Genomic DNA, 26,975 nt, shown 5'->3' on the forward strand with positions numbered 1-26,975 from the left:
GCTGTAACGTGCAGTGGAGTCTGCCAACCTCAACACAATAAAACTGTATTAAGCAGGGAGGCTGGGTCTGCAGGACTACACAGGGTATAGGCTGTGCAGGGATAATCCCCTTGAACTGGAAAGCCAAACATGGCCACGTTTCTGGTTGGCTGGTCGCCCAACTCGTATCATAGTGGGGTTGCAGCTCCAAGTTGGGTTCAGAACTACTCACTTTGGCATCAGCAGCAACACCCCTGAAGACTCCTTGGATTTACACCAGAAAAACCTGAGAAATTGGTCTCAGTCGTGTTTAGCAATTCTCTACCATTCTGCTGACAGGGATTCATTGTCCTTAGAGCCACACGACACCAAATGCCCCCAAAATGGGCTGGATGCCTCCTGCAATGACCTTCTTACGTGCAAACCTGGCACCTCGGAGATTATCGAGATCAGGGCCTGAAGGATGCACGTTGAGTTAATTGAGTCAAAATGCTGCAGGCAGGGAGGAAACACAGCCTAGGATCATCGGTTTCTGGAAAGCAGCATCAGCAAAGCTGTTGATGACGGACCAAAACCAGAGCGGGAATGGATCCAAATCAGACAGCAGGTCCGAAGCACAACAGAGATCTCCTTCTCCCCAGCTTGTCAGGACAACAGCACTGCAGACGCAGAGGCATTTTGGGGGGCTAATCTCCTCCAAAAGTGGCAAGCTTACAGTCCGTCATTGGCTTCACTACTACCAGTACCTGAGCAAGTAGGATTAACCCTGCAAGCCTGCTATATCACACCTCCTAAGAGCAGAGCAGAGAGACTCAGGAAGGCTTCCGACAGCCTGGCAATGCCAAGGCCTTGGCACACGGGCAATACACTCCACTGCTGGATTTACCCTTCAGCTTTTTCCCAGCACAACTGTTTTGCTTGGAGGTGGGAGATCTCCGCTAGTAAAAAAAAAACCTGGCCCGGCCCCTGTGGCACTGCAAGGAAGGTGAATCATCCCAAACAGTTATTTTAGTCCCCTTCCCTCATGGCAACAGCTCCATTACACCAACGAAGCTGCTACCCCACGAGGGCACTTGTATCACTTGATGGGTGCAAATTTGCCCGTGTAAACAAGTATGTCCCAGAAAAAAGCTCACAAGCCTAGTCTGGGACAGGCCCCCTGGGTTTTAGTACACAACCTGAATTGCCAAACCTGCTTCCCCCTCCCTACCACCCACCCCCCAACACCTTCACTCGCTGGACGCCCAGCCATGACGCAGCAGGGATTTGCGCTGTCTGTTGTAAGAACCTGGAGAATTTTGTACAGAAAGTTCCTCTTTGGCGTCAGGCAGCCAGTTTACAGATTGCATTACACATGCACATTTAATCACTGTATTTTCAAAATACCAGAAACAATTAGGCGTTATTATGGAGCCCTCCCTTGCCAATTCTTTTTTTAAAGTCAAAGCTACAAAATTTCCTGGAAGTCTTGGTCTCTTCCCATGCCAAATTCCACAGAGGGGGGGAAAAATAATAAAAATGAAAAGCCTTGAGAATTCTCCCCTGTCTTTCCCAAAAGTAAGGCATGTATCTGCTTCCAGGTCAAGTTTTATTTTGGAGAGGTTCTTTCCCTATACTGGAAGCTCTAGACAATACAGGTTTACAACAGAGCTGACGGTGCTGTGGGCTGTATAAGTAACTCTGACTGTAAGTTTTCTGGGGCACAAGCTTTTTCTGCTCTGTACTGGTACCGTGCTGCATTGCTACCGTACTTTTGCTATTGCATTACAAATGATGATAATGACAATCCAAAAATCATAGGGAAGTAGGGCTGGAAGGGACGCCTGGGGATCATCTTGTACAACCCCCTGCCTGAGGAAGGATCCTTCTCATCCAAAATGATCACTATTGCTAAGTGAAACAATCAACCCTGTCCCACAACTACACAGGCAAAGCAAGGGGACAACAGCAGCCAGTGTCACGGGTTGCCAAAATACGCTCGAGATCCAACACAGAGGGCTGCAACCCCCACTATTCAAGAAGACAAAAATCCCAACAGTCTGTACCAATCCGGCCATGGGATATAACTCCTTCCTGACCCCAAATGCAGCAATCGGTCTGACCTTGAGTGGAGGGGCAAGACCGTCTACCCAGGAACCTCCAGGTTTTAGTTGCAGCAGGAGCACTGGGTGCACCCCAGTCATAACCCCAGCCTGGGCTGCAGCCAGCATCCTTGATGATAATGATGAGATATCTCCTCTTATAGCGCAGCACAGATCAAAACACCTGGAAAACCCCACCAGAGGCTGCTTCCATTCTGCAATGTTCAACCCAAACCCATTCTTCTCCCTGAGGTTTTCTAATTGGGTCTGAAATTTTTCATAGCAGAATTAACAGATCTTTCTCTTCTGGTTTGGGAGGAAAGACAGAGCTTGAATTACATGGTGGGCCTCTGTAACCAGCAATGACTAGAGATCTCCCCCCATTTAAACTGCCTTGCTCCTCAACCAGTGACTGGGAAGGTAGGGGTTGGATGGCAAAAGGCAATTCATTTCCTTTGGGGGTGAGGTTAAACTAACTGGCTCCTGTACACAGAGGTGAAATGGAAGAATCAAAACCACATGGATTACTCAGAGACGATCTTGGTTCTAGCTGGTGTCCCCCTTAATGAAGTCAAATCCTTTCAAGCACCACAACTCTCCACTGACCTACACTGTATTTTCTCACATACAACGTGTCCCAAGATGAGATATTGCACCTTGTTTTTGAAAGGCGCAATGAAGACAGGCAAAAAAAGATCTCTCCTTGTAGTAACTGAGTAGAGCCTACTCCCCCTGTGAACAGTGGGCAGACTTCACTTCTGCTTTTGCATGGTATGTAGCAGAAACTGCTCTTACCGTATTTCTCACATATAATGCACACTCCAATCTCCAGCAGCCGGGTTGTTGTTTTCTAAAAGTGAGTGTTGTCTATGGTAAAATATGGTATTCTTGCCACTCGTATACAGAACAAAGCTGCAGATGGAAGGGGAAGGGGAGAACGATGTTCAAACCATATCTCCCCCGAGTCTACACTTGAGGATGCTCTGGATGCTTTGCTGCAGCAAAACACACAAGAAGCCTCCAGCCAAGGGCAAATGAAAGCTCTCGGGGCAGGGTAGATGCAGCGGTGCCATCTGCGACCTGCTGGAGACTAGAGGTGTGCTTCCCATTAGCTCTTGTTGCAGAAGACCAGTCTGCCGGGGCAGCAGCTCTGCCCTAAGAAATGCCATGTGCATCTAGGGCAGCTAATCCGAAGGCCATGTGGAACGTAGGCTGCAGATTCTTTAGCGCTTGCTAATCCCCCTCGCAGCCCTCTCTGGCCCTTGAGCAGCTTGGTCGGGGGAAGGAGGAGGCGGAGGGGAAGGAGGAGGGGAGCCGTTTCGGGAGCATGGCCGCTTGCTTTCCAACTGGCAGCAGGCGCAGATGACAGGCTGCCCGGCAGGACGGAAAGTACCGTAGTGTCACCTGCTGGAGTGCTGACAACAGCCAAGGCTGGGAACAGGCTCTGGGTCATGCTGCATCGCCTGAGCAGGATGCCACAGACACAAGGACAACACCTGGGAGCAAGGATCGGGGTTGGGGGGGGGAGGCAATTTCTTGTCCCAAAAGTGTTTTTGGAAGCACAGCAAACAGATCCATCGATCTCTCCTTTCTCCCCCTTTTCCTTCCCTCCACTCCCTTTCTAGTGTGGGAGGAAAAGGGAAAGGGGCTGGGGGAACAAAACCTGCCTGACCTATATCAGGATTCCCCTTTAAATTTCATCCTCCTACAATTAACTTTCTGGGGGGAAAAATTCCAGCAGGATGAAAGCCATTAATTCCATTGCACATTTTTAATGGGAAATAAAAACCTCCCTTTTTTCCCTGGGTCACACCTGAGCCATCCCTGCTCTGTCTACAAGCACTCTCCCCTTAAACTTTCTGCTCCTCAATTTTATAGCCCCAAAAGATTTCCCAGCCTGCCTTGCTCTTAAAGGGACAGCTGTCCAACTCAAGGATGGCTAAAAAGGAAATACCAAGCATACGAGAGGCGGAGGAGTTCAGGCAGGATGCGGTCAGCTCCTTCTAAAAAGGAGGGAGATGTTAATCTAAACCATCTCAAACCCTGGGAAAGTTTGCCTCCAGTTGAAAAGTCAAGTTCAGCCTCTGCCCTGCACCTGGAGGAAAGGCTTGTCTCTCCTTGATGCCAATGCAAGGAGGAGTGCAAAATGTTGCCCTTGGGAATAGGTGGAAAGGCAGTGCACAAAGCCCTTGGTCACCCGATCTGTTCTGTGCAAACAGAAGACTGCTGAGAGCCGTACAGAGGCCCCTTGCCCTGCTGCTGGCATCTGTGTGCAAACAGAAACAGGGGCTTGTCACTGTGACCCCATGAGAAGTCAGAACAGGAGTCCGTCTCTAATATGCCAAGTGCTGGGGAATATGATTCTCCATTAGATGTTTGTCACGGCTGGAGAGAGACAGGGCAAGGGGGGGGTTGTGCTTCCTTTTAGGGCCATCCCTATGCAAGTTAGAGCAGCCTCAGGGCTGTTCTACCTTGCTCTCTGCTTTCTATCACCCCGCCTAGACCCAAGGAAACAAGAAAGAGCAGGGTGCTCCACCCACCCACCACGTGAGGTATTCTCCTCTCTTCTTCCGGGGAGTAGGCGGGGATGGCGACACTGGGCCTACATTGGCAAGGTCAACCGGCGCTTACGCAGCCAGTGCCACCAGGCAGGCCTTGGGTTCCTAGATAATGACCCATGCTTTCAGGCGGGGGACTTGCTGGGGTGGGATGGGCTTCGCCTCTCTCCTAAAGGCAAGCGTGTCTTCTCTTCCAGGTTGGCTGATCTCATACAGCAAGCTTTAAACTAGCCTCGCCGGGGAAGGGAGCCGCAGAAAGATGACAAGACACCACCCAAGCAAGACAGGTGACAGATGCAAGGAGTGCCCAGGTAAGAAACAGGGGTCCAGACAGTCTCCCAAATCGGGGGTTGGCACATGCAGCTAGGCAAGGCCTTAAATGCCTAAATACCAATGCTCGTAGCATGGGGAACAAACAGGAGGAACTTGCCCTCAGAATAGCCAGTTCAGACCCAGACATAATAGGGCTTACAGAAACATGGTGGGATCCATCCCACGACTGGGCAGTTGGCATTAGGGGCTATAGGCTTTACAGGCAGGATAGAGAAGGAAGGAAAGGTTGGGGTGTGGCACTCTACACCAAGGAGCAATACACATCCTCTGCCAGCAACATGGGGTCAGAGGGGCAAGCTGAAGTGCTCTAGGTCAAGATACAAGGGGGCCATGGGGAGAGGGATATAACGGTGGGGGTCTACTACAGACCCCCCAACCAAAGGGAGGAGCTGGACCGGGAATTTTCGGGCAAGCTTGCAGAGGCACTTAAGGCAAGGGATGCAGTTGTCATGGGTGATTTAAATTACCCGGACATCTGCTGGGAGGAACAGTCAGCCAGGTCAGACCGTTCCAGGAGGTTCCTGGCCGAGATACAGGACCTCCACTTAATTCAGGAGGTGCACAGTCCCACAAGAGGAAATGCCCTGTTGGATCTGGTCCTGGCCACAGGTGACAACCTGGTAAGGGGCCTCCAGGTCCTTGACCACCTGGGTGATAGTAATCATCGCTTGCTGGAATTCACCATCCAGTGCAGGGCACCAGGGGCCTGCAGCAAGGCAGTAGCCCTAGACTTCAAGAGGGCCAACTTCCACGAGTTGAGATTACTGGGAGAGGTGCTGGGGTTCCCGAGAGCAGGGGAACTCAGTGCCCAAGATGAGTGGTCGTTCCTTAAGGAGATGATACTCCAGGCCCAAGGGGTGACCATCCCAACAAGAAGCAAGGGGGGCAAGACTGCCCAAAAGCCCCCCTGGCTCGTCTGGGAATGCCTGATTGCCAAAAAGGTGGCGTACAACTGGTGGAAGAGGGATGCTGTCTCCAAAGAGGAGTATATCTCCTCTGCTTGGGCCTGTAGGGGGGCTGTCAGGAAAGCTAAAGCTGACATAGAGCTAGGACTAGCGTTCAAAATCAAAGATAACAAAAAGTCCTTTTTCAAATACGTAAGGAGGACGAAGAAAGCACCGGGAAATGTGGGGCCCCTGCAAGATTCTCTGGGCAATCTGGTGGTTGCGCCAGAGGAGAAAGCAGACGTCTTTAATCAATTCTTCACCTCTGTTTTCTTGTGCAGGGACCGGGACTTCCCCATCATGATGCAAGACGGACTCAAGGGGAACGCCCCCAGACCTCAGGTTGGGGAGGACCAGGTTAGAGAGCTTCTGGAGGGACTGAACCTGTTCAAATCAGCGGATCCAGGTGCTCTCCACCCCAGGGTGTTGAGGGAGCTTGCAGGGGTTATTGCAGGGCCCTTGGCACGGCTTTACAAGCGCTTGTGGTGCTCAGGCCAGGTGCCAGATGATTGGAAAATAGCCAATGTGGTCCCCATCTTTAAAAAATGGAGGACGGAGGACCCAGGCAACTATAGGCCCGTCAGTTTTACCTCAATCCTATGGAAACTCTTTGAGAAGATCATCAAGGAGCACATCTGCAATGGGTTGGCTTCAGGGATGATGCTCAAGGGCAACCAGCATGGTTTCATTAGAGGCAGGTCATGTCAGACCAACCTGATTGCCTTTTATGATCAGGTCACAAAAGCACTGGATGCAGGTGTCGCCGTGGACATAGTCTTTCTGGACTTCAACAAGGCCTTTGACACTGTCTCCCACCCCATCCTCATTAAAAAACTAGGTGACTGTGGCATTGATTCCTACACAGTCAGATGGACTGCAGACTGGCTGAAGGGTTGTACTCAGAGGGTGGTGGTGGATGGGTCATATTCGACCTGGGGGGAAGTGAGCAGCGGGGGCCCACTCCCACTGTGAGTCTCCCAGGGGTCGGTCCTGGGGCCCGCGCTGTTCAATTTCTTTATCAGCGATTTGGATGATGGGGTGAAAAGCAACCTGTTTAAATTTGCTGATGATACCAAAATTTGGGGTGAGGTGAGCACGCTAGTAGGGAGGGAAAAACTGCAGCAAGACCTGGATAGGTTACAGGGGTAGGGTAACAAAAACAGGATGCATTTCAATACTGACAAGTGCAGGGTGCTGCACCTGGGCAGTAGTAACCAGCAGCACACTTATAAGATGGAAAACTCCCTTCTTGAGAGCACGGAGGCAGAAAGGGATCTTGGAGTCATTACTGACTCCAAGATGAACGTGGGCCGACAATGCGAGGTCACGGTTGGCAGGGCTAACTGGACCTAGTTGTGCATCCACAGATGTATCTCAAGTAGGGCCAAGGAGGTGATCCTCCCCCTCTACGTGACACTGGTCAGGCCGCAGCTGGAGTACTGTGTCCAGTTCTGTGCGCCCCACTCCAGGAGGGATGTGGACAACATTGAGAGGGTCCAGAGGAGGGCCACTCGCATGATCCGGGGACTGCAGGGCAGACCCTACATTGAAAGACTGCGGGACCTAAACTTGTTCAGCCTTCACAAGAGAAGGCTGAGGGGGGACCTGGTGACCGTCTATAAACTCACTAGGGGGGACCAGAAGGGTTTGGGAGAGACCTTGTTTCCCCGAGCGCCCCCTGGCATAACAAGGAATAACGGCCACAAGTTGTTGGAGAGGAGGTTTAGATTAGACATCTGCAAGATCTACTTCACAGTCAGGGCGGCTAGGAGCTGGAACCAACTTCCAAGGGAAGTGGTGCTGGCTCCTACCCTGGCGGTCTTTAAGAAGAGGCTTGATGCCTACCTGGCTGGACTCATTTGAGCCCAGTTTTTCTCCTGCTCAGGCAGGGGGTCGGACTTGAAGATCTACAAGGTCCCTTCAACCCGACTTCTATGATTCTATGAAATCCCTCAGAAAACTGTTTCTATCCGCTTTATGGCCCCCTTCCCTGCGAAAGCAGCTAAAGGATCCAGCATCCCTGAGACTCCTGCCAGGAATACGTCTCCTGAAAGAGCAGAAACAGCACAAGGTGAGACCTCATTAACATATCACCCAGCTCAGGACCTCACTTGTTCACAGGTTCAGTTGCATGTGCACGTTGGCTCAAAGTCATAGACACACACACCTGTTCATTTGACATGCATGCTCAAATTCATATGCACGTGCATGCACCTCCCCCCATGACTGACGCAAATGCAAGCCCCACGCTCACTAATGCAAGCACACGCATACATGCACACCCAAGACTGACAAATGCAAGCCTTACTCATATTCCCACACTCACTGATCCAAGCACACACACATACACACACCAATTGCTTCTCCTCACACACAAGTACTCACACACACTCATGCTTGGTTGCTTCACAGTTCCTTCCTTGCAGCGGATCCCAGATGAAATCAACACCTCTCCCACAACCCAGCCCTCCCAGGCAGCTGCCTGTCTCTCCTAGCACAGAAGAAATGGCCGTCTGCCCTCCTTGGAGACCCTACGCAGCCACCAACTTTTGGCTCACAACCTGCGTGTCCCAATCTGTCATTAGCTCAGATTCCCTCAGCCACCAGAGCAAATGGCATCTGAAGGGTTTTTTATTGCAGAACAGAGAAGCAAACACAGCAGATGCTGCAGCGAGGTGAGACTGACGGACAGGTGAGGAGAAGAGGATATGAGGCATTTCCATTTGTAGGGGAGCTCTGTCTTGGACAGCAAGGTCACACAACTAGTGCAAAGGGGAGACAGTCCCCCAATGACCCCAGGGGATAGTCTGTTCAGGTCCTAGTGATGCCACCAAGCAGTTGCTAAGTCCTCTGCAATGAGGTTATTGACACTTATGAAAACTGAGCCTCATTGTGCAAGGTGTTGTACAGAGAGAGGTGCCTGGCCTGAACAAGTGGGAGGGGAAACTGTGGCACCAAGAGAGGAAGTGATTTGACCACCATCATACATCAGAGCCAAGTGGAGACCCTAGGCCTCCCAGCATCAGGCACTAAGCACTAGACCATACGACCTTTCCCATAATGGAGGGGAAGTATTCCTTTCCACCTACTTAGGCAGTCAGAGAGGGATCTAGTGCTGAGAAGCCAAGAGCAGGTCTCTGAGCCCAAAGATTCAGTTCTCCTCAGCATAAAACCCACCTCTGTCATGCATTCCCACCAGCTGACGCTCTTGCTGGCAATATCTAAAAGCCCAAGCTTTCACGCTGCACTGCCCAGCCAATGCCCAAATCCCAAGCACAACACACCACCCATCAGAGCCCCAGCCCAGCAGAAGAACCCTCCAAACCCTGCTTGATGGAAATAGCAGAACGGACACAGATCCGGGCCCTTCTCACCGGCGAGGAGAAAACATCATTGGATCAAGCCTCAAATTCAAAGAGACCACAAAAGCATGGCCCTCGGCTGAAGTGAGCTGCCACAGCTGTGTTGAAGATGGATCATATCCTTCATGGAATGGGGATCCTTGTGGGTAAAGGCAAAGAGCTGGCTTGAAGTAAGGCCAGAGGAAAGGCAGGAGACCTGACAATCCTTGGCTGTTAGGGTGGGCTCTTGGGGGGGCTGTGGGAAACTGGGAGCCCTCTTCGAGCACCTTGAGGCTGCTATTATGCTGGGGAAGCAAGTAAGCCAGAGAGACTCCCAAAGGTCAGCTTGAAAACCCATCTCTGTGGAACTTCCCTGGGCAGGGAAGAAGCATGCCTCCAGTAACAAATCATGCAGCTCCCTTAGCAAATCTGTGGAGCCTCCACTTCTCTCACGGTCACCATCCATGACTCCCTGAGCTCAGACTGGGATGCAGATTCCTTGATTTATTTGGTGCACACCAAGAACATTCTCTAGTGGCAAGCACCTCCTGGATCTTGCAGGATTTCATGTATTTGGATCTCGGATCATACGGACAGGAGAACACAGCACCAAATGTTGACGGTATGTTTAGGCCAAAACCAATCTGTTTCATGCTGTGGATGAAGTGAAATGCACACCATAGAAATGAGGGTATGGGGTGGTTTTTCTGCAGCGTCATGCATACAGGAGGCAAGTGGCTGAGTCCTTTGGGAACAGGATGGATGTGGGTCCATCCTGCAGCCAATTCTGACCCTGTAACATCAGGGAATTCCACCCATTTACTTTCTGGAAGATTGGTGCCAGCATCCACGAGAGCCTCTGGATTCTGCACTTCCCACTGCACCATCATTTAAAACCAGGGGGAAACGTGACCATGTCCAGGTTACACAGGGCCTTGGCACTGGTGCAAACTCCATCACACAAGGCACGAGATCCTCGCAAGATCCTGACTGTACTCAGACCTCTTGGCAGAACAGCAGCCAGGCAAAAGGACGCTGAATGGGCACAAACTATAGCTGCCCTCACTGTCAAACTCCTTTGCACTGTCAGGACATGGCCTCAGCACCACTGAAAACCAAGCCCAACACAGCATGCTCTTACCTTGTTTACAGTCTGAACCCCAAGTGGTACAATGATACCAGTATAACAACACCCGTACAGTTCCCAGTACACCCCCTTAGTCCAGATGTAGTTTGACTGGGTTTATACAGGTTGAACTATTCTTATACAGGATTGGCATGGTATTTGTTAAAACCGTGATTCTCAACACGGGTGTGCAGCACTTTGGGGTGCCACAAGGTCCTTTTAAGGGTTCTGTACAATATTAGCATGATTAGGTATGCAACACCAACATGATTTCCAGGATAAACGCAAAGATTTCAAATAGGACTCCAGAGTATCACAAGCAGTCTGCCCCAGTTTTGGTCTTTCTGAGGTCTTTGCAATAGAAGAATAGCGCTAATTTTTATTTCCATAGTCAAAAAATGAGTGAAAGTGGAGAGCTGGGATCTTTGGAACAGGGCCTCAAGCCCCAAAAGGTGGAGAGCCACTGGGTTAAAAAAAGAAAGCCCAGACCTTAAGCTGATGGCATGGCGCTGGTCTGAAAATTGCTTGCAGACATGGCTCGAGTGTAAATGAGAATCAGAACTTGGGATTTTTCTCAGCTGGACGATGAGGAGAAAAGCTCCTTAGCTGAGAGCCTGCTCTTGAAGACAGGCAGCTTCTGAGCCAGAAAGAAAGGCAGATTTAGGAGGAGGGATTTTTTTTCCTCTTTCCCCCCCACAAAATCAAAGCAGGCGCGTGAAGCCCAAGGCTGCCGTAAGGCTCCAGAAGGATTCAAAAGGCAGGAATGACATGGAAGAACAGTGGGGGGAGAGCGTTTCTCCCGTGGTGCTTTGAAGAGGCTCGAGCATCCTCATGGCATGCAGCCTGTGTGGCATTGCTGTGCTTCTGCAGCATCGCTTGCCCCCCACTGCATCCTGGCCTCTGATCCTGCCGAGGGTCCTTCGCCCCCTGCCACCGCGAGCAGATAAACCGAATGACTCAAGGCTCCGGGGGCGTTCATTCCCTGCCTGCCAGCGATGTCAATAATTGCCCAGCCAGCCCTTGCGTTTATCTGGATCTGCCCGGGCGTAAAGCAAGCTGCCCACATGGAAAGCAACACAAGCACCACACTCCTCCAGGGAACATGGTACAGGGGCAGCCAGCTCCTTTGTGCTCAGGAAAGCGTCATAGGTGGGGCAGTGCCTAGACTGATGGCTGAGATTCACGGTGGTCTCAGCTGTGTGAACGCCCTATGCACATATTTGGCTTCACTCTGTGTTGACTTGAAGCATGCCCCCAGCCCAGCTCACTCTCATACTGGCCTGGGAGGGAAGTGAGGCTAAAACCCCTTGGGTAAACACAAGCCAGTGCCACCCAGTCCTTCAGCACCTTCCCACAATTCCCCCACATGTCTGAGAAGGACAGACACTTTCTCCCAGAAAGACTTCCCAGGCTCAGCTTTCTGCTGTGCTAAAGAAAATCAGGGGATGAAACCCCTTGGTAACAGGACAGCCAACCCTAGCTAAAAGACGGTTATTCAGTCTAAAGAAGAAAAGTCTGAGGGGGATTTGATAAGAGTCAAAGGGTGATAACGGAGAGGACCGATGATCCCTCTAAGATTTAGCGATCCACGAGCAATCCTGGCTGAGAGTATGCAGGTATTTCAGTGTGCCCACTCCTCCCTCCTGCAGCAGCCTGTGGCTGGGTTGGGGTGGGTGGTGAGTGGCCAGATGCAAAGCTGGTGGCGGGGGGAGCTTCAGTGTCCCCTTGCTATAGCACTGGGTATCCCCACCCAGGCCAGTGCCCAGGGGCCATGACCTCCCACCCCTGTCAGTACGCCACTATGTGCATGGCATTAAAAAGTTACTGCCCAGCATGATTTTTTATTGTGCATGGCCACACACACACACAGCTTAGAAGGAACTGTAGAGATGGACCTGTTTCTATGGCTGTAAGGGACAGGACTAGGAGCAATGGCCTCAGGCTGGACCCAGTGATCTCACAAGGTCCCTTTCAGTTCCTAAACTTCTGTGAATCTGTGTAGGGGAAGAATCTGAGGTTGGATATGAGGAGGAACCACTCCAAGGGTGGTCACACGCTGAAACAGGCACCTAAAGAGGTGGTGGAGTATCCATCTCTGGGAATATTCAAGAGTAGGTTGGACAGACCCTTGGCTGGAAGGGTCAGCACTGATCCTGCCTTGAGCAGGGGGCCAGACTAGACATGATCTTGTGAAGTCCTTTCCAACCCAACTTTCCTATGACCCTAGAAACCCCTGGCACATCCCATCCCATTGGAGCTTCTGGCAAATGCTTTCAGCCAGGCCATTGCAACTCCAGTCTTAGTGAGAGTGGAGCTACCCCCTACACACATGCCGAGCCAAGAGGCACAGGCTGGGAGCAAGGACGGTGGGTCTCACCTCGATGATATCGGCGTTGGTCCGGCTCTCATGAGGTTCATTGTATTCGGTGTACTTGAGCAACACCTTGTCCATGTCGGTGCTGGCATACTGGAACAGCTTGTTGGAGTGGTTGAAGATGATGAGGGCGATCTCACAGTCGCACAAGACGCTCAGCTCGTAGGCCTTCTTCATCAAACCGAACTTCCGCTTGGTGAAAGTCACCTGCAGGTGGGAGAGAAGGGAGACACCGGTTAAAGACCTGAAGGGGAGGGCTGGGTCATCAAGTTGAGTGGGTGCCCTATGTCCCATGGCTTGGAAAATCTTGCCCTATATCCTGGTAGCCCCTCTGCAACTAAGCTGGGCTGGAGGAGAGGTCTCCTGATTGAACCAACCTGGATGGAAAAGACATTATAAGGGCAGGAGTATCTCTTAGGTGCAGAAGACCAGAAACTGGAAGAAGCCTAGGTGGTGCAGGGGCAGAGACAGGGAGCAAAAGATTTTGGGGGAGGTATATATGGCGGGGGGGGGGAGAAGAGAAGAAAAAAAGTGGGGGAAAGAGCAAGAAAGGGGAGGCAGAGAGAAAGGAGGACACAAGAAAGGGGGCAAGGGAGAGAACAGGCAATGGAGGAAAGAAGGAAGGGCCAAAGAGAGAAAGAGGGAGAAAGAAAGGTAGAGAAAGGGGAAAGGAGAGACACAAGCAGAGGGATGGGAGCAAAGACATGGGAAGGGATGGATCAAAAGGCACAGCCCCTGGCCCTCTCCCTGCCTCTGTTTCAGCAAGGTGGCTTCATCCTGGACTCTCTCAGCCCCCTCCTTGCCTGGGTGTCAGAGATGCCTAACCATTTCCTATAGGCTGGTATTCGGGGCTCTGGTGAGGGCAGGCACAAGGCAGATTAGTGTCACCGTGCTGCTGAGCTGAGAGGAAACGCATCCCCGTGCAGCCCCCGGCCAAGCCGTCATCTGGGCAGGCCACCACGAGCCTGGCTGGAGCAGCAGAGACAAGCACAGGAGTAGAAGGAGCCAAGCCAGAGGGACTGGGAATGGTGGCAACACAAGGGCCACGTCACCCTGTTCTTATGCAGACACCTCCCCTCTGCACCACATCCCTCCCCAGCCCCAGAGCCAGGGCCCCAAGCTCAGCTCCAGCCCAGGGAGGCAGCTCCCAAGGTCATGCCAGCGGTCGGCAGCGGAGCCACGCACAGAACCCAGGCATCCGGCTCCCAAGCTGGGGGCCCTGAGCAAGGTCATTTGCCTGTTTTGCCTCATTAGGCTGTCAGCTCCGGGGACCGCGTCTTATCCTCTGGCTGCACAGCACCTAGCAACGCAGCTCTGCAGCATCAGGCAGCATCAAGCATTCGCCTGTCACACGGAAAGAGCAGCTCTGCTCTGCTCAGGCCCAAAGACATCCCCGCACCCTGGCAGGCATGCAGCCTAGCTGCCTCCCAACTGCCCAAATAACCTTGTTTTTTCCAAGCTGCCTATCAAGTGTGGAGAGGTCACGGCCCCCCACGACCGCTCCCCCCCGCTCTCTTCCGGCTGCAACCCCTTGGTTTAGCATTAGCTGTCATTAGCACTGGCAGCTCCGCAGGTCCCAGGCTCCCAGACAGACCCTCATGTGAGTGACAAGCAGGAGAGCTGCCTGGCTGTGTTCACAGAGAAGGGCACCTGACCCAGGGCCAGCTGGCGCCGGGGGCACTGCAAATGCAAGCCCAAGGATGTTTGGTGCCAATCGGGTCGGGGCAGGGAAAGGGAAATGGCCTCTTTCTCCCCTGCCTTTGGCTGGGGTGGAAGGTGCTGTCCTGCTGCTATTTCAGCACCCCTTTTACAGGTAAGAAGCTTCTTCCTCTGATTGCTAGGTGCCAGTGACAGTCCTCTCCCTGAAGAGCCTTGGATCAAAGTCAGTATAGCCTCGGCTACAATGCCCAGGAAATGGGGCTGCCCAAAGTGCCAATCACACCAACGCTGGCTTGCCAGAGCTACCCTGGGGAACAGAGCCTGCTGGCCTGCACCCCCTGGGTCATGCTCAGGGATGGGTGCCCAGGCTGCTGGGCCTTCACTGGGCATCTCTACCCCTCCCCTGCTTAGAGCAGGCATTTGAGCTTGCTCTGGGCTTTACGCACCTGCTCTGAGTCAGTAGGATTAAAGTGCAGAGAGCTCTTGTTTCCAGAGAGCACTGGGGCCTGCGTCTGCACAGAGCCCCTCAGCTCCCTCCATGGGTCCCAGCACTGGGGGGCTGTGTACCCCACCCAGCTTGCCTTCCCCACCCCCCAGGTGATTAAGCCATAACGAGATTGGGTGCTAATCACCTCCTGCCCTCTGGAGCCCAGGGCTGGCACATGCAGCTGTCCACCGCCACGTGAGACGGCTGAGCCCCCGGTGCGGTGTCTCCTGGTGTCCCTCTATGCCTGTGCCCAAGAGCTGTCCCGGGTCACGTTGTCAGGTCTCCGGGAGCTCCGGCCTGCTCCACGGAAACTCAAATTACTTCAGGCTCAGCACAGGGGTTATCCACCAGCTCCTCCTCCTGCTGACAGCTGGGGGAGGGAGGGGCACGTAGACCTGCCACGCTGCAGGGATGATTTGGCTGCTCCAAACTTCAGCTCCCAGGAGCTTAAGCGCTGGACGTCCTGGCAGAGACCAGGCATTGGATTCTTCTGGGCAGTTTGGCTAACAAGAGCCTGTCTGCCCAAAGGGCATCCTAGCCTGGCTTTTGGGACAGCCACTGCCACTGGCTTCTGAGAATCCACTGAGCTGGGCATGGGAGGGAAGGATGAAGGGACAGACAGACAAGATGCTCATAGGGGGCTGCTTAACAAATGCTACAGCTGCATGCCTGGTGCCAGAGATAGATGTTGTGAGCTGTGTTAGCCAGAAGTCCAGTCAAAGGCAGGGTATATTTCCTATAAAATACCATCTACCTATTTATCTATCACCAGCTTTATATAGACACACATTTACATTTATATCAATATCTACATATTTTGATATATTATATAACTATACATTTATATCTACTGGCCAATATATATCTATATAGATCTAGATCTACATAGCTACTTTGGGCAGCATATAAGGTACAAATCTACCCTGCCTTCTGATAAACAGACAGGATAGATGGATGGATAGTAAGATAGATACATATACAGATAGAGACCTAAAGAGACAGACAGAAAGATAAAGAGATAAGAGTGCACATCTGGGAGTACCTAATTGTTGATACAGATAAACACCTGATGACAGACAGACAGACAGACTGCATAACTGGGAGTACCTAATCAATGAGACGGCTACACACATTGCAAGAGAGAGAGATTCATCAGTGATCCTCTCCCTCTAAACCCAGGTGATTTCCAGGAGCCCAGGAAGACTAACACCCACACATCTGTCACTACTCCCAGGGGACCAGCCACTGTACTGCCTGACAGCAAGCAAGCAGATGACAGCCAGGTCACCCAGAGAAAAGGGTAGACCCAGAGCAGTCTGCTCCCAAGGCCATGATGGAGCCCAGGTTTTCATTCGCCCACAGGCTCTTCTCCCTCCCAACAAGATAAAACCAGGCGGAAAAGGGACCTCAGTTGCATTTGCATCTATATTGAGACCCTCTTGGCATGGCCTAAGCACGAAGGGGATTGAACCAGGGCTTGGCGTCGGGGATTGGGCTTTGCAAATGCTTTTGATGTCTTATTTGAAAAGAAGGCACTTGCCATTGGGATAGAAACAGGTACCACGGAGCTGGCCCGGGCATTCTCCACCAGGAAGTTTCAGCACATGTTGATGGCTGAGCACTTGCCAGCCAACTCAACGGTGCCAATGCTGGGTGTGACCAATAACAGAGCCAGTGCGGCAAGAAGGCGACAGCACGGGTGTGTGGGTGTGAGCTGGTAAGGACCAGGGCAGGAAAGAAAGACGCTCTGAGGAGTGGTCCAGTACCCCAGCACCAACGGAGAATGCCAGTTCACCTCCCTCCCCTACAGAAAGCATCCAGCTGCTGACTCAAAGAGCCTCTGGGGACCCAGGAGTCCTGAATCTCCATTGCTGCTCTAACAAGAAGCTTCTGCTTCCTCCCCTGTGGCCACAAGCAGCTTTAGAGGGACCTGCCAGTCCACAAGCCTTGGACTGGGACTCTGCCGCAGAAACCTCTGCTCCTCACCTGGACCCAGAACCTCAGCGTCTGCTGTTCAGTTGCAGACACGAGGAAAAGCTTTGCCCTGAAAGTATCAGGGAACATCACCCCACCAGTCAAGTCACTACGAGAAAAGAAAGAAGCACAAACCCTTTCCTTACAGTCTGCAGCCAGGCTGGGAATTAAGTGGGCTTGAACCTCAGCGAGGAGACTTAACCTTGTAAGACTAAGAGGGTAATCGAATCTCATGTTTCAGGGCATAAGCCGATCACTGCAGGGGTCAGGAAGGAATTACCTGCCCCTCCAGAACTGTGACACGGGAGGATTTTTGCCTCCTCCTGATGCAGTAAGTATCGGTCACTGCCAGAGTCAGCGACCCAGTCTTGACAGCCTGACGTTCTGATCAGCGCTGGCAAATCCTATCCAGTAATTCCTCTAATGTTCTTAGCGACTCTTGCTGGGTCTCCCGCTTTATTTCTGGCTGCTCTGGTAGGGGCTGGAATCCAGGGGTCATTCCCACTGCACCGATTTCAGGCCAGCAAAAACAGATTGCCCAGTTGGGGAGAGGAGACCAAAAAGGTGCTCTGGGATTATAGCAGGAGCTCCGTTCCCAGAGAGTACCTGGAGCTTGCAAAGATGCAGACTGCACATGGCAAGGGCACAGGACAAGAGAGGCAGACTAAGCTTGCAGCTAAGGCCTCAGTCAGCTCATGGGAGAGTTGCACTCAGTCCTAACCCTGCCATGAAGGTGCTGGGCTTGGAGTCAGGACCTTGGTGCATCAGAACGTTCTGAAATGCAGCTGCAAATTACTGTATTCTCTCACAAACAGCACATACCTTTTCACAAAAACCCAGCTGCTGGAATTATAGTGTACATTACATGTGAGAAATGTGGTAAGAACAGTTTCTGTGGCTTTCTGGGTGAAACAGAAAGCAAAATCTACAACAATCCACAGCAGGCTCAGCTCCCTCCTGCTACTTGGACACTGACAACATGAAAAGATCTTTTTTCCTTTATTCTGCCTTTCAAAAACAAGGTGTGCGTTTTTTTCCAGGGTGTGTTGTATGAGAGAAAATATGATAGTTCAACTGGTGTAGCTGGCAGGATCACCAGCTCTTCTGCAGGGACAACCAGAACACTGGAGTCTGTAAGATGGCTTTGCTACTGATGTCCTGTGTGGCCTTGGGTAAGTCACATTAGACCTAAGTTCCCCATCTAAGCAACACTTCCTTCCTCCAGGGCTTGTCCCCTCTACTGAGATCCCGATGCCTTCGAGCAGTGGCTGTATCTTACCAGGACTACGTACAGGGCTCCACTGTGCTAGGAACCAATTTCTTTGAGGCTCTGGGGGCTACCATAAGACCAAGACTCAACTGATTCTTGCAGGGGGCCCCAGACCCTACTAGACTCTAAGCTCTTTGGAGCAGGGCCTCTCTGCACAGCCTCCCTTCCAACCCCCAACCCCAAGGCTATCCTCCTGCCTGCTGCCTGGGGACAGCTGAGATGGTGCTTAGCTGATTAATGAACTGAATAGTCTTCCTCATCACCAGTCTCTGCTCTGCCAAGTGAAGTGTAGTGGGCTCACATTAGCTTTGCAGCCAGAGAGCCAGACAACGCACCCGTACAGCACCGAGCGCCAATCCAACCAACTTGGCTGTATTCCTAAGAGGCCAGCACTGGGAGAGGAAAGATTCTCCCTATACCCAGCAAAATAGACAGCCTGGCCCAGGGTCCTGCAGCGAGCCAATGGACAAAGCCAGGACCCAAACCCAAATCCAGTGCTTTCAGCCCCAAACTATCATATAAAAGCCCCCAAACCTCCCATAGCAGCTCCCCCCTCCGGCTCTTCCACCAGCCAAGCTGGATCCCAGCTTGGGGAGAACACACTCTCTTTCCCTTCCTGAAGGGCTATAAAACAGGGCTAGGCCAAGCCCTTACACTCCAGACTTAACAAATAGTTTCCATTCACTTTAATGTCTACCCAGGCTCCCATTGCTGGCCGGCTGTATATTATAGCCCAGTTCCTACACACTGCATTTAGCACAGCGAACGCGGCTGCCCCTATAAAAAATCTTCCAACTTCTTCAATAAACGCTAATGCCCCGTTTCCTGCTCATTATGGAAAATCAACAGCACCGGGAGCAAGCGGGAGACTTTCAAAACTGTTTCCTTTACCACCTCCACCCCTCCAGCCCTCAAGTCAGACATTAATGAAGGAAACCTGCAATTTTCTATTGTTTCTGCATGTAGCAGGAAGACTACTCAATGCAACCAAGCTGTTCCTTTGAGTGGTAAGGGGCCATGGCTGGTCCAAGAAGCCTGAATGAGAAAGGGGTGATGGGACAGCCCCAAAAAGAAGGGGCTAAAAAAAGGGGCTTCCCTGCCATGTGAAGCAGGGAGTGTAACTTGTGATTTTGCCACAGACGCCCTCCCACGAACATGGGCAAATCTCTTAAGAGCAGGTTTTGTGGTACTGGCGCCCAAAACTGCAGTTCTCTCTTGCCAGGAGCTCAGCTCCATTCTGCTCTGCCTGGATTCTTTGGCTGCATTCATCCTCGGAGAAGCTGATCACCTTCCACTTGCTCACCAAACCATGTGGAAATAGGGCCAGATTTGCAATCGCGCTGGGTTCATCTCAGTCAGGAGCAGCGCTCCAGAAAACTCCAACCCCTGGAGCCGGGCCTTTGCTGGGCAAAACTCCTCCCAAACCTGGCAGCAGACCCCAGGAATCCCATCCCCCCTGAGAGCAGCAGGTAAGATTTCTGGTCCTCCCAGAAGTGGAAGCAGAACCCCGGGGTTCAGACATGCACTTTCTAGCAGTAACCGCTACACCACGTTTGCTCTCAAAATTAAACCCCGGAGTCCCGGATTAACCACTAGACCACACTGGCTCCCAAACCGGGAAATGAAACCCAGGAGTCCTGTGTCCTAAGACACCCACGCTAAGCATCAAATTCACTTTTCAGTTCCTAAGCTTCTACCAATGCACCTTCGGGGTTTTCTGTTCATGTCCTATGAGTCTCAGGTATGGCTTTTCCTCCAACCTCTGCAGGAAGGATTGCCGCCAGGATAACTGACCTACTGTGTCGACAGAATCCTCCGGTAAGAAGCACTAACTAGGGCATCTGTCGCGGCAGGTTAATTTTAAGACCCAACAACCTTGCGGGTGTTCCCTGAAGGGCAGGACAGAGCTGCTGCTGCAGGAACCCACCGTGTCCCTTCTGACCCCGCTCCAGAACCCTACTCCCAGGTCACCACCGATGGATTAAAGCTGGATGCTTGATTATAAGGAGACAAGGGGGTCCAGTGGAGGGCAATGAAAATGGTTCGGGCGCTGGGGCACATGACTTATAAAGAGAGGTTGAGGGAACTAGGCTTATTTAGTCTGCAGAAGAGAAGACTGAGGGGGGATTTAATAGCAGCCTTCAGCTCCCTGCAGGGGGTTGCAAAGAGGATGGAGCTGGACTGTTCTCAGTGGTGGCACATGACAGGACAAGGAGCAACAGGCTCCTGTTGCAGTAAGGGAAGTAGAGGTTGGAGATGAGGAAAATCTCTCTCACTAGGAGAGTGGTGAAGCACTGGAATAGGTTCCCCAGAGAAGTGGTAGAGCCTCCATCTTTGGAGGTTTTTAAGCCCTGGCTACACAAAGCCTTGGCTGGGATGACGTAGTTGGGGATGATCCTGTTTTAAGCAGCGGGTTGGACTAGATGTGACCTCCTGGGGTCCCTTCCCACCCTCATTTTCTGTGAAACTCAAGGACACTAGGGAACAGCCACAGGGGAGAGCAAATGGTGACAAAAAACACATGTCCTGAACCTTGGATCTGTCAGGAAACCAATGGAGACTTCATCTTCCCACTGGAAACATGATCCTGAGAACTGCTGGATCATACTGGAACCAATCTGCCACCATGAACAGATAAATCATAGAAAATGAGGGTTGGAAGGGACCTCAGGAGGTTGCATCTAGTCCATCCCCCTGCTGCAGAATGAAGAAGTCTGGTTGCTTTTCTTGGAAGATACTTACATGTGCGTGTGCAAGTACACATGTGCTCATGTGCATGTGTGAGCACACAGAGGTGCATGCAAAAAAATAACTAGCTTTTCTGGGTTTATTTGTTTTTTAAAGGAGGTTTTCCTTGACAAAAGAGAGCCACCAAACCCAGGCAGACTCCAGTTTTCAGTTAAATTTTTGGTTTCTTTTTTTTTGTTTGTTTTAAGTTGAAAAACTAGTACATTTCAAATTAAACAAATTTTCAGCCACATTTTCCTTGTTGCAGTGGGAAGAGAACAGTTTTGTTGCACCTCTGGGTTATGGAGGAACATCTTGCTGAACAATCAGATAAGCACCCCCCTCCTGCCCCTTTTCTCCCATTAAAACCACCACTCGGCCTGCCAAGCTTCAAGCCTGGCATGCTTAGCTTCTGAGAGCCATTGTTACTTGCTGATCTCAAAGACCTTTGCAAAGAGGATGCGTATCACTGAGCTCCAGAAGTCAAGGTGTCCCTTGAATACCTGGGAAAGGAGTTTCAGAGAGCAAGTGGTCCCTGTTGTCTGAAAACCCAGCCTCATTTCAGGCTCTGCACCCCAAAAATAAATATTACTAATCGCTTTGGAACCTGGAGAAACTGAGGCACACGAAAAAAGCAAGTTTGATCTTTGACCTTCAGCGGCGGGTGGGCTCAAACTGATACACGGCAGCAAAGGAAAGGGGCTGACCTGTCGATTCCGCTCGTCCGTGATCCGCTGGATCTGGATCTTTTTCCTCCCCATCTTCTCCGGAAATCTTCACCGTACGGGGATGACTTCTTGGCTCTTGGGGAAGGAGCAAAGGATCCCGTCTCAAGCCGGTGTCATTCAAGAACGTTTTTGAAGTTAATAAAAAAAAAAAAAAACCAAAAAAAGGAGCAAAGAAAGACAAATATCCGTGTTGCGCCTTTCTCAGTTCATGGTACTCTGCTCTGTGGCTGATTCCAGACAAGCCGGGCTTTCTGCAGTCACTTGGGAACCTATGGAAGACAGGAAGGAAGGAGTGAAAAGATTTTTCCAGAGATCCCTTCCTTATTACTTCTCCACAGGTCCCCCGTGGGCATGAGGGTTATTGCAGTGTTAGGCACTGTGCACACAGGTCACAGACAATCTCTGCGGGCAACCTGTCACCTTAACAAGACTGAATATATTCCCTAATGCAATGATCTGCAAAAGAGGATTCTCTGCAGAATGCTTGTTGTTGGGACACACAGAAACCCATTGATGCTACACAAATATTATCCTATTTCTGGTAAGAGACAGCGGCTTCTTTCTCTACCATGCTCATCACTGTTATAGCCAATGCTTCGTGGATACATACAAAAGCCATACAGTTTTCACTATCCTGGTAGAGTGAAAGTGGCACACGACATATACCGTGAAAGCACCTACGTTGATACAAAAGGGTTTATCTTGGGATGTATTCCCCTATGGAAGGGGATTAAATTATTCTAATAAAAGGTCTTCCCATACCAGTTTAACCCCATCCACACTAGGGGTTGCATCTGTGTAATCATATTACACCAGGACTAAAAAAATTCTAGACCAGGCGTGAGGGTCATACTTCCCTTGATCTGTCTCCTTCTTCATCCCATGACTAACATCATCTAGCCCAGCCCAGCCCTTCACAAATGAAGACCCAGCATAAATGAATCTGAGCAAGGGTCTACATTACATTAGTGGCTGTCTATATGCAGAATAAGTGACCACTCCTGACATGAAGAGCATAGTCTTAAGAGCCAAAGCAGACTTAAGAGGGCAGAGGGGGAATTATCATATGTACTCACAGACCACCTGCCTCCAAATAAGATGACCTGGTAGCCATTATAGCATCCCTGTGCTTCAATTCTGGCACAGAAATTAGCTTCCCCATTCAAGACATGAATCCCAATTTTGGAGGTGTGTGTGATAGATGAGCAAGTACGGTAAACTGACATATTACCATAAATGTAAATACATTTCTCCTGTACAGCAAAGTCCCTTTGCATCACTCTAGCAGCAAAACAGGGCTTAGAAGTGGACAGATCTTGTTCTGATATTGTTTTTATGTCATCCCCATGTCACCGAGAGATTTGAGGCCAGATTTCCATCCAAACAAGCAGCAATTTCCAGTAAGCCATTTCTATAAGTGCAGAATGGAGCTGCCTTGCAAATGCACCCCAGATCCCACCCTGAACAGCACAACCCCTGCATGCTGCTCATACAAGAAGGCCAGGATGGAGCTGGGAAGTGAACGCAGGTCTCTAAAGTGCAAAGGGTCATGCCCTAACCACAAGTTCCACTGGACATCGGGAACAGCCGAGACTTGAACAGGGAACAAGCTGGAGATACAAGTCAGATGGCAATAATCAACCAGTGACTCATTATTTCTCTATGACACTCTTGGAAAAGCAGCACTATATTTTTTATTTATTTATTTTTTAAAGTCATAAGCAGTCAAGTGGCTGGTGATTAGACAGGGTAATTTCAATCCTTCCCTGGTTTCTGCTTTCATCTTCAATTTCTGCATTTTAAAACGCCTTTGTTTGATTGATAAAATCCCCTAGAAATTAACACACAAAAGCGTGCTTATGAGAGAAGCCTCCAAAAGAAATGCCTCAAAGCAGCCAAGACAGTCCCAGAGCTGAAGAACAACAATTGGATTTGGATGGGTTTGATCCATCTGGCTGTGTGCATGCATTTATTTAAAACAGTTTCATAGTAGGTAGGGTCAGAAGGGACCTGAGCAGATCATCTAGTCCGACGCCCTGCCATGGCAGGAAAGAGTATTGAGGTCAAACGACCCCAGCAAGGTGATTGTCAAGCCTTGTCTTAAAGACCCCCAGGGCAGGAGCCAGCACCACTTCTCTTAGAAGTTGTTTCCAGATCCTAGCCGCCCTGACGGTGAGGTCACGCCTCCAGATGTCTAGCCTGAATCTACCCTCTGCCAACTTGTGACCGTTATTCCTGGTCACTCCTGGCAGTGCTCGGGGGAACAGGGACTCCCCCAATGTCTGCTGGTCCCCCTGACTAGTTTGTAAACGGCCACTAGCTCCCCCCTCAGCCTTCTCTTGTGGAGGCTGAACAGGTTCAGATCCCGTAGCCTCTCCTCGTAGGGCCTGCCCTGCTGCCCCCAGATCATGCGAGTGGCCTCCTCTGGACCCTCTCCATGCTGTCCACATCCCTCCTGAAGTGCGGCACCCAGAACTGGATGCAGTACTCCAGCTGCGGCCCGACCAGTGCTGCATAGAGTGGGGGGGATCACCTCCTTGGACCGGCTTGAGATGCATCTGTGGATGCATGACAAGGTGCGGTTGGCCTTCCTGACTGCTTCCCCACACTGCCGGCCCATGTTCATCTTGGCATCAATGACTCCAAGATCCTTTTCTGCCTCTGCACTGACGAGAAGGGACTTCCCCAGCCTGTAGGTATGGTGCTGGTTCTTCCTCCCCAGGTGAAGCACCCTGCACTTGTCAGCGCTAAATCCCATCCTGTTCTCATCCGCCCACCCCTGTAACCTATCTAGGTCCGATTGCAGCCTATTCCCTCTTCTAGCATTCCCACATCCTCCCCCCCCACATCTTAGTGTCATCAGCAAATTTGAACAGGGTGCTTTTTACCCCCTCGTCCAAGTCGCTGATGAAGATGTTGAACAGTGCGGGCCTGAGGACCGAGCCCTGGGGGACCCCACTGCCCACGTCCCTCCAGGTCGAAAACAACCTGTCCACCGCCACTCTCTGGGTGCGGCCCTCCAGCCACTTGGCAATCCATTTGACTGTGGGGGTGTCAACACCACAGTCCCCCAGTTTCTTAATGAGAATGGAGTGACGAAGGCCTTCTGAAAGTCCAGGAAGACTATGTCCACTGCTACCCCTGTGTCTAAGGATTTGGTGACCTGGTCGTAGAAGGCCACCAGGTTGGTCTGACAGGACCTGCCTCTTATTTCATAGACATTAGTGCTGGAAGGGACCTCAGAAGATCATCGAGTCCAGCCCCCCACCCAAAGGGCAGGAAGTCAGCTGGGGTCATAGGATCCCAGCAAGATAAGCATCCAATTTACTCCTGAAGGTGTTCAATGTAGGTGCTTGAACCACCTCTGATGGCAGGCTGTTCCAGACCTTGGGGGCTCGGACAGTAAAGAAATTCTTCCTTATGTCCAGCCTGAAACGGTCTTGCAGGAGTTTTATGACCGTTCGACCTCGTCATCCCTTGGGGCGCTCTGGTGAACAAACATTTCCCTAGATCATGGTGGTCACCCTGATAAACTTACAGGTGGCCATCAGATCACCCCTGAGCCTGCACTTTTCCAGACTACAGAGCCCCATGGCTCTTAGCCTGTTGTCGTAAGGTCTGCTTTCCTGACCTCTGATCATGTGCGTGGCTCTCCTCTGGACTCTCTCAAGCTTCTCCACATCCTTTTTGAATTGTGGAGCCCAAAACTGGACGCAATACTCCAGCTGCGGCCTCACCAAGGCCAAGTACAGGGGGAGAATGACGTCCCGGGATTTGCTTGAAAAGCATCTATGGATGCAAGCCAGTGTTTTGGTCACTTTACTAGCCGCAGCATCGCACTGCAGGCTTATGTTTATCTTGTGGTCAACGATGACCCCCAAGTCTCTTTCTTCCATAGTGCTAGCCAGCGTAGCCTATAAGGGTGCTGCAGGTTTTTCCTCCCAAGGTGGAGAACCTTGCATTGTTCGGTGTTAAACACCATCAGGTTCTCGTCCGCCCATTTGCTGAGCCTGTCCAAGTCAGCCTGGATCACCCGCCTATGTTCTGGCGTGGATGCTTTACCCCAAAGTTTGGTGTCATCGGCGAACTTGGCCAGTCCACGCCTGACTCCAATGTCCACATCGTTAACGAAGATGTTGAACAATATGGGTCCAAGGACAGAGCCTTGGGGGACCCCACTGGTCACAGGACACCATGATGAGTGACTGCCATCAATTACTACCCTCTGAGTCTGACCACGGAGCCAATTTCCCAGGCAGCGGATCATGGTGGACCCAAGGCCACAGCTGGCCAGTTTCACCAAGAGGTGATCATGGGATACCAGATCAAAGGCTTTTTTGAAGTCACGATATATGACATCAATCTCTTCTCCCTTGTCCAGGTGATAGGTCACCTGGTCGTAGAAGGAAATGAGATTGGTCTAGGCAAGACCTGCCTGCAACAAACCTGTGCTAGCTATCCCTCAGGATGTTGGCGTCAGCCAGTCCACTAAGGATGGCCTCTTTAATAAACGTTTCTAAGATCTTCCCCAGGATAGAAGTCAGGCTGATGGGCCTATAGTTAGCCGGCTCCACTTTCCTCCCTTTCTTGAAGACAGGCACCACATTGGCCTTCTTTCAGTCTTCGGGCAATACACCAGAGCACCAGGAGTTTTCAAAGATCTGTGCCAGGGGCTGGGCTATGATGTTCGCCAACTCCTTGAGCACCCTGGGGTGCAGATCGTCAGGGCCGGCTGACTTGAAGGTGTCCAGCTTCTCAAGGTGTTCCTTCACGAGGTCAGCATTGATGGAGGGCAGGGGATCTCCCTCACTCAGCCCTCCCTGTCCCATAGCGGGCATGGGCGTCCCATGGGACTGATGAAAGACCGACGCAAAGTACCCATTTAATAGATTGGCTTTTTCCTGGGCATCAGTTGTCTCATCTGGTTCAGCAGGGGTCCAATGTTGCCCTTGCTTTTCCTCTGGCTCCCCACATATCTGAAAAAGGACTTTTTTTTTTCCTTGATGCTTGAAGCTAGTTGGAGTTCAGTTGCAGCCTTGGCTTTCCTCTAATGAACCCGTGTTGGTTGCCCCTAAGCATAATCTCCGCTGCTGGCCCCTCGTGGACATGTGCCAGAATAATTCTCTCAAAAAGCTTACCCAGGACCAAGGTAAGACTAACTGGCCTATAGTTCACTGGGTCCCTCTTCCTCCCTTTTTTGAAGATGGGAACCACACTGGCCCTTTTCCAGTCTTCTGGCACCACACCAGAGCACCACGAGTGCTCGTATAGCCGTGCCAGGGGTCCCGCAATGACCTCAGCTAATTCCCTCAGCACTCGGGGGTGGAGATCATCCGGACCAGCTGTTCTGAATGCATCCAGTCCCTCCAGAAGTTCCCTGGCTAGATCCTCTCT

At 51.3% G+C, this 26,975-nt stretch overlaps 1 protein-coding gene across 11 annotated transcripts in view; it reads right to left on the minus strand.

Moving 5' to 3' along the window:
* The window catches only part of MEF2D (myocyte enhancer factor 2D), a 115,572-nt gene that overhangs the window by 26,211 nt on the left and 62,386 nt on the right, over nt 1-26,975 (minus strand). For all 11 annotated transcript variants that reach the window (XM_090052866.1, XM_090052872.1, XM_090052875.1 and 8 more), the window contains 2 exons: nt 21,561-21,850; nt 12,740-12,943 (listed from right to left, as the gene is read on the minus strand). In XM_090052866.1, the coding sequence (XP_089908992.1) occupies nt 12,740-12,943; nt 21,561-21,614 (258 nt within the window). In that variant the 5' untranslated portion in view covers nt 21,615-21,850. The remainder of the gene's footprint in view (nt 1-12,739; nt 12,944-21,560; nt 21,851-26,975) is intronic.

Source organism: Crocodylus siamensis, chromosome 6, assembly GCF_052110815.1.
Source record: "Crocodylus siamensis isolate JL-2025a chromosome 6, ASM5211081v1, whole genome shotgun sequence".
NCBI lineage: Eukaryota > Metazoa > Chordata > Crocodylia > Crocodylidae > Crocodylus > Crocodylus siamensis.